We start from the raw sequence: 11,868 nt of genomic DNA on the forward strand, positions 1-11,868 counted from the left end.
TCGTCTCCTATACTTTAACATAGACTTGCGGCCGTCCTAGCGTTAAGATAGTCTCCTATACTTTAACATAGACTTGCGGCCGTCCTAGCGCTAAGATAGTCTCCTATACTTTAACATAGACTTGCGGCCGTCCTAGCGCTAAGATAGTCTCCTATACTTTAACATAGACTTGTGGCCGTCCTAACTTTAAGATAGTCTCCTATACTTTAACATAGACTTGCGGCCGTCCTGGCGCTAAGATCGTCTCCTATACTTTAACATAGACTTGCGGCCGTCCTGGCGCTAAGATCGTCTCCTATACTTTAACATAGACTTGCGGCCGTCCTAGCGCTAAGATAGTCTCCTATACTTTAACATAGACTTGCGGCCGTCCTAGCGCTAAGATAGTCTCCTATACTTTAACATAGACTTGTGGCCGTCCTAACTTTAAGATAGTCTCCTATACTTTAACATAGACTTGCGGCCGTCCTAGCGCTAAGATAGTCTCCTATACTTTAACATAGAATTGCGGCCGTCCTACCGCTAAGATAGTCTCCTATACTTTAACATAGACTTGCGGCCGTCCTAGCGTTAAGATAGTCTCCTATACTTTAACATAGACTTGCGGCCGTCCTAGCGCTAAGATAGTCTCCTATACTTTAACATAGACTTGTGGCCGTCCTAACTTTAAGATAGTCTCCTATACTTTAACATAGACTTGTGGCCGTCCTAACTTTAAGATAGTCTCCTATACTTTAACATAGACTTGCGGCCGTCCTAGCGCTAAGATAGTCTCCTATACTTTAACATAGACTTGTGGCCGTCCTAACTTTAAGATAGTCTCCTATACTTTAACATAGACTTGCGGCCGTCCTGGCGCTAAGATCGTCTCCTATACTTTAACATAGACTTGCGGCCGTCCTGGCGCTAAGATCGTCTCCTATACTTTAACATAGACTTGCGGCCGTCCTAGCGCTAAGATAGTCTCCTATACTTTAACATAGACTTGCGGCCGTCCTAGCGCTAAGATAGTCTCCTATACTTTAACATAGACTTGTGGCCGTCCTAACTTTAAGATAGTCTCCTATACTTTAACATAGACTTGCGGCCGTCCTAGCGCTAAGATAGTCTCCTATACTTTAACATAGAATTGCGGCCGTCCTAGCGCTAAGATAGTCTCCTATACTTTAACATAGACTTGCGGCCGTCCTAGCGTTAAGATAGTCTCCTATACTTTAACATAGACTTGCGGCCGTCCTAGCGCTAAGATAGTCTCCTATACTTTAACATAGAATTGCGGCCGTCCTGGCGCTAAGATAGTCTCCTATACTTTAACATAGACTTGCGGCCGTCCTGGCGCTAAGATCGTCTCCTATACTTTAACATAGACTTGCGGCCGTCCTAGCGCTAAGATAGTCTCCTATACTTTAACATAGACTTGCGGCCGTCCTAGCGCTAAGATAGTCTCCTATACTTTAACATAGACTTGTGGCCGTCCTAACTTTAAGATAGTCTCCTATACTTTAACATAGACTTGCGGCCGTCCTAGCGCTAAGATAGTCTCCTATACTTTAACATAGAATTGCGGCCGTCCTACCGCTAAGATAGTCTCCTATACTTTAACATAGACTTGCGGCCGTCCTAGCGTTAAGATAGTCTCCTATACTTTAACATAGACTTGCGGCCGTCCTAGCGCTAAGATAGTCTCCTATACTTTAACATAGACTTGTGGCCGTCCTAACTTTAAGATAGTCTCCTATACTTTAACATAGACTTGTGGCCGTCCTAACTTTAAGATAGTCTCCTATACTTTAACATAGACTTGCGGCCGTCCTAGCGCTAAGATAGTCTCCTATACTTTAACATAGACTTGTGGCCGTCCTAACTTTAAGATAGTCTCCTATACTTTAACATAGACTTGCGGCCGTCCTGGCGCTAAGATCGTCTCCTATACTTTAACATAGACTTGCGGCCGTCCTGGCGCTAAGATCGTCTCCTATACTTTAACATAGACTTGCGGCCGTCCTAGCGCTAAGATAGTCTCCTATACTTTAACATAGACTTGCGGCCGTCCTAGCGCTAAGATAGTCTCCTATACTTTAACATAGACTTGTGGCCGTCCTAACTTTAAGATAGTCTCCTATACTTTAACATAGACTTGCGGCCGTCCTAGCGCTAAGATAGTCTCCTATACTTTAACATAGAATTGCGGCCGTCCTACCGCTAAGATAGTCTCCTATACTTTAACATAGACTTGCGGCCGTCCTAGCGTTAAGATAGTCTCCTATACTTTAACATAGACTTGCGGCCGTCCTAGCGCTAAGATAGTCTCCTATACTTTAACATAGACTTGTGGCCGTCCTAACTTTAAGATAGTCTCCTATACTTTAACATAGACTTGTGGCCGTCCTAACTTTAAGATAGTCTCCTATACTTTAACATAGACTTGCGGCCGTCCTAACTTTAAGATAGTCTCCTATACTTTAACATAGACTTGCGGCCGTCCTAGCGCTAAGATAGTCTCCTATACTTTAACATAGACTTGCGGCCGTCCTAGCGCTAAGATAGTCTCCTATACTTTAACATAGACTTGCGGCCGTCCTAGCGCTAAGATCGTCTCCTACATTGGAACATAGATATAAGACCGTCCTAGCGCTAAGATCGTCTCCTATATTGGAACATAGACATAAGGCCGTCCTAGCGCTAAGATCGTCTCCTATATTGGAACACAGACATAAGGCCGTCCTAGCGCTGAGATCGTTCCCTATATTGGAACATAGACTTAAGGCTGTCCTAGCGCTAAGATCGTCCCCTATATTGGAACATAGACATAAGGCCGTCCTAGCGCTAAGATCGTTCCCTATATTGGAACATAGACATAAGGCCGTCCTAGCGCTAAGATCGTTCCCTATATTGGAACATAGACTTAAGACCGTCCTAGCGCTAAGATCGTTCCCTATATTGGAACATAGACATAAGGCCGTCCTAGCGCTAAGATCGTTCCCTATATTGGAACATAGACTTAAGACCGTCCTAGCGCTAAGATCGTCCCCTATATTGGAACATAGACATAAGGCCGTCCTAGCGCTAAGATCGTCCCCTATATTGGAACATAGACATAAGGCCGTCCTAGCGCTAAGATCGTTCCCTATATTGGAACATAGACTTAAGACCGTCCTAGCGCTAAGATCGTCCCCTATATTGGAACATAGACATAAGGCCGTCCTAGCGCTAAGATCGTTCCCTATATTGGAACATAGACTTAAGGCCGTCCTAGCGCTAAGATCTTCCCCTATATTGGAACATAGACACAGGGCCGTCCTAGCGCTAAGATAGAGCCTTACTGGAACATAGACTTAAGGCTGTCCTAGCGCTAAGATCGTCTCCTACATTGGAACATAGATATAAGACCGTCCTAGCGCTAAGATCGTCTCCTATATTGGAACATAGACATAAGGCCGTCCTAGCGCTAAGATCGTTCCCTATATTGGAACATAGACATAAGGCCGTCCTAGCGCTGAGATCGTTCCCTATATTGGAACATAGACTTAAGGCTGTCCTAGCGCTAAGATCGTCCCCTATATTGGAACATAGACATAAGGCCGTCCTAGCGCTAAGATCGTTCCCTATATTGGAACATAGACATAAGGCCGTCCTAGCGCTGAGATCGTTCCCTATATTGGAACATAGACATAAGGCCGTCCTAGCGCTAAGATCGTCTCCTATATTGGAACACAGACATAAGGCCGTCCTAGCGCTGAGATCGTTCCCTATATTGGAACATAGACTTAAGGCTGTCCTAGCGCTAAGATCGTCCCCTATATTGGAACATAGACATAAGGCCGTCCTAGCGCTATGATTGTTCCCTATATTGGAACATAGACATAAGGCCGTCCTAGCGCTAAGATCGTCCCCTATATTGGAACATAGACTTAAGGCTGTCCTAGCGCTAAGATCGTCCCCTATATTGGAACATAGACATAAGGCCGTCCTAGCGCTATGATTGTTCCCTATATTGGAACATAGACTTAAGACCGTCCTAGCGCTAAGATCGTCCCCTATATTGGAACATAGACATAAGGCCGTCCTAGCGCTAAGATCGTTCCCTATATTGGAACATAGACATAAGGCCGTCCTAGCGCTAAGATCGTTCCCTATATTGGAACATAGACTTAAGACCGTCCTAGCGCTAAGATCGTCCCCTATATTGGAACATAGACATAAGGCCGTCCTAGCGCTAAGATCGTCCCCTATATTGGAACATAGACATAAGGCCGTCCTAGCGCTAAGATCGTTCCCTATATTGGAACATAGACTTAAGACCGTCCTAGCGCTAAGATCGTCCCCTATATTGGAACATAGACATAAGGCCGTCCTAGCGCTAAGATCGTTCCCTATATTGGAACATAGACTTAAGGCCGTCCTAGCGCTAAGATCTTCCCCTATATTGGAACATAGACACAGGGCCGTCCTAGCGCTAAGATAGAGCCTTACTGGAACATAGACTTAAGGCTGTCCTAGCGCTAAGATCGTCTCCTACATTGGAACATAGATATAAGACCGTCCTAGCGCTAAGATCGTCTCCTATATTGGAACATAGACATAAGGCCGTCCTAGCGCTAAGATCGTTCCCTATATTGGAACATAGACATAAGGCCGTCCTAGCGCTGAGATCGTTCCCTATATTGGAACATAGACTTAAGGCTGTCCTAGCGCTTAGATCGTCCCCTATATTGGAACATAGACTTAAGACCGTCCTAGCGCTAAGATCGTCCCCTATATTGGAACATAGACATAAGGCCGTCCTAGCGCTAAGATTGTTCCCTATATTGGAACATAGACATAAGGTCGTCCTAGCGCTGAGATCGTCCCCTATATTGGAACATAGACATAAGGCCGTCCTAGCGCTAAGATCGTCCTCTATATTGGAACATAGACATAAGGCCGTCCGAGCGCTAAGATCGTTTTTCGAACAGAACCCTGCACAATAAAGCAGCCTGTTTACTACCCAAGTGGCCCGAAATGGTACATCGATACCATGGTCGTGAAGTCCGGAAATAATTGCCACATTTGGTTTTCTTTGTGTGCACGATGCCGTTTTATTTGGTTACATAGTCTTAAACATGCCCGATGGGTGATTTTGCTGGTTTGTTGTTGAAACGATTTATTCACCACCGACGTAATAAGAACAGTAGGATATAACTACTCTGTTATTGTTACAACTAATGATTTTTGGGGGTTTTTTTTCGTTTTGGTTTTTTGTCTTTTTATTTTTGATAAAGTGTGAAACTAACATACAACAAGGAATTATGAAAAGTAACGACTGTATTCTGAAATTAACTAAAATTAACGTTAAAAACCAATACAGATCACCACAATTTAACCATAATGGAAATATAAAGCAGAGTGGGCGTACAAATACAATGACAGGACAATATAGAAGCAGATGCAGTCGTTACAAGCATGGATGTGAGTGTTAATATTATTCACCAACCAGCTAATTATCTTCAACTAGTGATCTTCAAACCAAAACTTGAGGTGGGAATGATGGATGAAAAGGGATCTTCATACAACACCTGATCTCCGTGTAATGTGATTTGTAACATGATCACTTTGATATTCTAGATCATTTATTATGTAAATAGTTGACACATGTCTCGGATTTGGATTGGTCATTGAACTTCAGGTAAACAACAGCCTTTCTTAGATGACTGGCCAATGTCCAGTTATGTCATTTGTGAGTGGGTTTAGTTCTACGCCGCACCGCAATATTGCGGCTGTATGGAGGCGGTATGTAATAATCAAGTTAGTGATCAACAGCATGAGCATCGATTTCGGGAATCAATGACAGGTGTCAACCAAGTCAGCCAGCATGACCACCCGATTCCGTTAGAGGACGCAAGCATTGGTTACTGAAGACAAATTTTAATCCGTATCTTCACGGGGGCGGCGTCGGTAACCATGAAAACAGAGAGCAGTAACGCTTGAAACTGCTTCAGTTTTCACAACATTTCCACCGCGTCCGTGGTGTAGTGGTTAGAAGGTCCGCCCCGAGAGGGTAAAGGTCATGAGTTCTATCCCCCGCAGTTTCATACCAAAAGACGAGAAATACACTTTTTCGTCCATGCTTGGCGCTCGGCATTAATGACTGGTCGTCGTGGTGTGTACTGTGTCTGAGTGGGGTATTCATGCTTAACTGTGGCATGGTATCTCATTGAGCTAGAACAATAAAACAGCTTAAGTCTGGGCTACTACAAGCAGCCACACATACCCACTCATACAGGTCGTCATATAAGACAATGCCAGATCCGTCAATGTAATTCATAACGAAATGTCCAAAGACTTGGTTCATCCCATTCAGCTCTTTAGCAGTTCAGAGCAATGTTCGTTGAGAGATATCGGTGTATGCTGACAGCGACGTACGACGATGTCGTTTGCCTGTGTCGTCTGCACAACGACGTCTTGCAATAATCCCACAGTCCGTCAGTGATGGAATAACACGTTGACATCGGATATGTAGTTTTCATCTGCTTAGCCAAGCATGCCCAAGTGAGAGGAACCTTGATCATGGTTTCTTCACACAGTCGTTCTGATGAAAATGTCTTTTGTATCACTTGTCGTCCATGTCATCAACGTTAATTGTCTGTCGATAGTGTGACTGTTAACTGTTGATTGCTGACTGCGATCCCGCCTTATTCCTGATGTCTCAGCATATGAACCAATACTTAATACTAACGAAGGGAATCATATTCACGCATAAAGGAAATTAAATAGCGGCCAACAAACCTGTTGCTGATAATTTTGTATCATAGTCAACTTCATACAGCTTTACTCTAGATGACACGCCCGACAACCCTTGTCGGACTAAAAGAGTTGTGTCCAAATGTCGCTGTTTTTTAACGTGTACAGAAAGTTAATACATTCGTTCCATACGTCGTCTTTGTTACTGGAATTTGGGCATGTTGTTGTTTGACAGAAGAAGAATTCTAATGATCCATGACGTAGTGATACCAGCCTCGAACACGGACAATTTACCTTTATGTTTCAAAACTGTTATTACAATCCGATTATGTGTCTCAAATGGGCTTCACTCTCATTAAAATATTTGTTGCAGAAAAAATGACTCGTGAAATGTGATTCAAGCGTTCCTAGTTTAAATGGATGAAGAAAAATATTTGTTTTGTTAAAGAAAAAGATAGAGAATGTTCTTTGGTCAGACATCCACAAACTGCCATCTTCGACCTTCAGGATCTCCTCAGACGGCTGGAGTCCCATGACAATATTAACATGAGCCAACTCGACCATAACTTCGTGCTTCAAGAACACGGAAGCAACATGTAGATACTGCTTTCTGAAAATCATTGGCAGGTAAATGAAGTCACAGCCTTGACGAAATACGTACGTATAGTTTTCTGAGTTTCTTTCAAATGTCTGTAAGTAAGAACGAAAAATGTCGTCTGTAATACCGGAAACGGTCATGTTATTGATTTCATCGAATGTTTCTAAGATGGCAGATTTGCCGTATTCATAGCTCCACCATACCCACTCCGGTTCAATCTCGTCATGCGACAAGTTCAGCTTGTCCATTCCCTTATGAAGCCATATGACATTCCGTGGAAGATCAACAACATTCCATGGGTTCAGTAATGTATCATCACCAATCTGTATGTATCCATTCACATCTAAATTGAGTTGCATCGTCAGCATTAAACATTCATAATAGAAATACCATCCCTTGCTGTAAGCCTCAATAAACGTAAGATGAAGGACATCTGGTACCCGACTCACGTGATATGTAAATGAACCAATCTCAGGACCACAGTATACAATATGTTTGAAATAACCTCTATACATTGATTCAAGAAGAGGTATATTTGTGTAAAAATCCGCCTCGTTGAAAGCTATAATAAGACATATGTCTGTGATTATCGGATCTGCATTTGTAAGAACAACATCGGGGCACTGTTCAGAAAACGATTGGTGTCCTGGTCTTGGCCCAGGGTGTGTTTCCTGTGTCAGAATGGACACTGTGTTAATCCTGTCTACTGGCAGGTTCCTGGTAGGCTCAATGTATCCAACACTCTGCAAGTCATTCAGCCATGCATATACAAGTTTCATATCAGACACGGTCCACAACGTGCCCTGTATCAGTGTTCTGGCAATGTCTCTCACACAGCCGAAGAAAGATATTGTATTATGGCATTTCCACTTCAATAGCGTATCTCGTAAATGCCTTAGATCTTCCGACGAATAATTTCGTGCCTTCCTGTTTTCTTCGTGTTTCCATGGGACTTCTGTGAACAATACATCTGTGTAGTCTCTCGGAATATTTTCTGCGCCCGTAATTTCAGATAAAAGTCTTTGTATTAATACCTTGCCCAAGGCACCATATAGATTGTGGAAAAGTAGTCCCCAGAACATCGTGTATTTGAAGGAAGCAACAGACGAGTAGAGCAAGGTGAACACAGGAGTCTGCCTGCCACCGGTGTCAAGGGAGGATGTCGTTGCGTACACATCGTCATCTCGGACACAAGAGTTCGGGCACAGTAGAGTGTACTTGTAGTACAAGGACCATGGAACGAGGTCTGATCGTCCTTTGGTCCAAGCCTGCTTCATCTCGCTTGTAATTTGTCTATCGAGGAACATCTCCATGACCGTGTAAGTGTTTTGTGTGGTCAGAGTGCGGAGCTGGTTGTGTTCCTTCTGATTGTAGATGTACTTTGTATATATAACATTTGCTCCTTTAGATATTGCATAAAGATAGCCAGTTAGTCTCTTTGAATAGGTGCTGGGTGGTAGGTGACTCGCTATCGCGTAAGTTAATCTGTCTTGATTCGTTACGTCAAGGTAAATGCATCGCGGTGCTCTGAAACCATAATATGTACAGTTAGATTCGCAGACTGGAGGAATTCTAAACGATTTATGTCTCTCAGTCAATATTTCAGCCACATTTTGGCAGTGGACACCGAGGAGCTGGTAACACATAAAGTACGCATGCAGAACATGAACTGGACCTTTACCTGGGTGTGACACGAGGACGTTTGACCAGTCTTTCACAGCAACAATAATACCTTGTTTTCAAACTTTGTGCATGCACTACGGAGAGACAACGCCTCGTCTTCTATAAAGACGTACCTGATATTCATACATTGGAGTAAAGACATGCTTTAAAACATGAGGTTTGGGTGGGAAATAACACACGAGAGCGGGGGAAAACAACACAAATGCTCAAATCCTACAGGCTGTCTCCGACACAAAGCGACACAAAGAAGAGTTTTACATGGAGTATACACCTACAACAAGCAAGAGTTAAACTATTCTTGCTCAAAGGAAATATTGGACTCAAATCTATCACAGCTTCTTTTGGCTCAGAGGTTTTCTTTACAACATGTATGACTGGTTAGATCAAATGTGTCATATATGTTTGAGATGAGGATCCCTGAACTGAAATCAACAGCGTCAGCAAGATCCAGATAAACAAAACGATGCTTTATGTTCCTCAATATGTTTGAAACTAACAGACTGGAAATGAAGTGTAGGTTACTGGTCTTGAAGTGGCGTAAGTGTGTGTGCCTTGAAGAGAGTTCATGTATGTCACGACCTGTCAGTGAAATATAGGAGATAAATGGCACTTCTAAAATCCAACACGGGACAACCTATGCGCTTGTAGCTCTGAAATCAAGATGTATTGAGAAGTCGTCCAAAAGCATCTCTCTCTGATGCTAACGATGGGGTCACATTGTGGTGTGTAGGAAGGGGCCACTGTGTAGTGTGTAGGAAGGGTCACATTGTGGTGTGTAGGCAGGGGTCATATTATGTTGGGAAGGAGGGGTCACATTGTGGTAAACAGGAAGGGTCACATTGTGGTGGGATGGAAAGGGTCACTTTGTAGTGGGTAGGCAGGGGTGACATTGTAGTGAGTACAAAGTTTCTACACCGTTGACGGTACGACGGGGTTACATCGTTATCGGTACAAATGGGTCACACAGTCACGGGCACGAAGGGGCAAAAGGGGTCACATCGTACTTTGACTTTCACTCACCGACACCAAGGTATTTCTCCGGAAAGGTCCCCACTGCCGACAAAGACGATGTTTACACCATGTTGTGTCAATGGCCTGCTTGTGTTTCCTGCACGACCTACCAATACCAACCAGGTATTGGCGAGGTTCCTGTGGAGAGGCGTGGCAACATAGGACTAGACATTCAAACTAAACAAAAAATGAACATGAAAGCATGGTATCTCCAGGACTCGTCAAACATTCCTTTTAAAGAGGAAATAAATAGAATAATTCAGTACTTGAAAATTGTGTGGGGAAACGTTATAAGCCAGATAAAATGCTAGAGGGGTTTGGCTGAAAATGTTGTCAGCCTGGACTGTTTATTTCCTTTTTAACTCGCTTTCGAGTTTACACCTTTCAACCAAAACGTATTTGTCCTAACCACAGAGGTGCTGTATATCAACACATTATATCCTGTAAGAACATATAATGGCATTGTCCCTGTGTGGAAGGGATTATATGATAAATGAGTACGGTTATGATAGTAAAGAGTAATGGATCATGCTTGTCAAATCAGGATCAAACCATCGACCAGTAGATCTTAGCATGTCTAAGGCACTCAGTGAACATCCACATGACCGCTAGAGCCTCCTTGTCATTTAAACCTTTCATAGTGAATATAGTGGGTGTGTAAGATGTTACATATATGTATATGTTACAATATTATTATCACGTCGAGGGGGGAAATAGGCGCCAAGCACCTTCCGTATTGTAGGAAATCGAACACGGATGTTCTAACCACTAGGCTACCCGATCGCCAAAGTGAATACAAAAGATGAATACCAGAGCTTTCAACATATGAGAGAGTCAGTGATAAAGGTCAAAATGACACGAGAAAGATAACTTCGTGATATGTGACTTTGATACCTTTCAAACAGTTGGTCCCAGCCATTATCAGTGATGTCACTTCGCTTTGAGGTGTTCGTTAGATAGTGCAGGACAGCTGTGGACACAACGCTCACAAGTGTCAACGCTAGGAAACGTCGCCTCACCGGGTCTGAAATTCACAGAGAGGGAGTATATGAAAAATATGTCCGTTGTCAGACAGGACAATCGTATAATATATTTTAGGGCACTGACCGTTACACAGGAGGCGTGAAGATGTCCAGAGGCGTGAATATTGCATAACGGGCATAACGTTCAACGTTGCAAGTCATTATGCAGAGTTCGTACTGCAGATTATTTCCATGTCTTTAAGTGGACGAAATTTTACGGCCGATATCGGCGACAACCTTGCCATATCACACATCGAGGCACAAACAGGTTAAACCTAAAATAGTCTGGACTCGACTCCTGTCGTTAAAGGCGGCGAGGATGTAGCTGCAAGGAAGTCTGTTGATGGGATTTCATTATAACACAAAGGAAGAAACTGGACAGCGCTGGTTGAAAGGCTCAGCTAATGTGGCCGTGCATTTACTTACTCGACATGTTGATGAATATCCGTGAGAGCAAAGCACGTGTTATCTTGCATGTCAAGACCCAGAGATAAGTAATACAAAAGACTACACAGTACACAGTTCAGATCGCATTGACATACTGTGCGTTGTGGTGTTGTCATTAGTGCAGTACTGGCAGAGCCAGGTGTATTTATAAGTGCAGCGTTGGCAGAGCCAGGTGTATTAATCAGTGCAGGGTCGGCAGAGGCAGATATCTTAATCAGTGCAGCGTTGGCAGAGCCAGGTGTATTAATCAGTGCGGCGTTGGCAGGACCAGGTGTAATAATCAGTGCAGCGTTTGCAGAGCCAGGTATTGTAATCAGTGCAGTACTGGCAGAGCCAGGTGTATTAATCAGTGCAGTGTTGTTGGTACTAAATGTTGTAATCAGTGAG

The 11,868-nt window shown here is 43.4% G+C and overlaps 1 protein-coding gene across 1 annotated transcript; it reads right to left on the reverse strand.

Moving 5' to 3' along the window:
• Positions 1–5,598: 5,598 nt before the first annotated feature.
• Positions 5,599–11,524, reverse strand: LOC137297026 (uncharacterized). Its single transcript, XM_067828972.1, has 4 exons — positions 11,461–11,524; positions 10,907–11,036; positions 10,022–10,150; positions 5,599–8,845 (listed from the first exon to the last, which is right to left on the reverse strand). The coding sequence occupies exons 1-4, from the start codon at positions 11,465–11,467 to the stop codon at positions 7,036–7,038; spliced, it is 2,076 nt and encodes a 691-aa protein (XP_067685073.1). The 5' UTR covers positions 11,468–11,524; the 3' UTR covers positions 5,599–7,035.
• Between the last annotated feature and the right edge of the window lie 344 nt (positions 11,525–11,868).

This window comes from Haliotis asinina, chromosome 9 (assembly GCF_037392515.1).
Source record: "Haliotis asinina isolate JCU_RB_2024 chromosome 9, JCU_Hal_asi_v2, whole genome shotgun sequence".
In the NCBI taxonomy this organism is placed as follows: domain Eukaryota; kingdom Metazoa; phylum Mollusca; class Gastropoda; order Lepetellida; family Haliotidae; genus Haliotis; species Haliotis asinina.

Excerpts from the sequence above, each read along its gene's own strand:
- LOC137297026 (XM_067828972.1), bottom strand. Across the intron at positions 10,151-10,906 it reads TGGGACCAACTGTTTGAAAG|GAACCTCGCCAATACCTGGT; the intron begins GTATCAAAGTCA and ends GCCTCTCCACAG. Across the intron at positions 8,846-10,021 it reads GGAGAAATACCTTGGTGTCG|AGCACCGCGATGCATTTACC; the intron begins GTGAGTGAAAGT and ends TTATGGTTTCAG.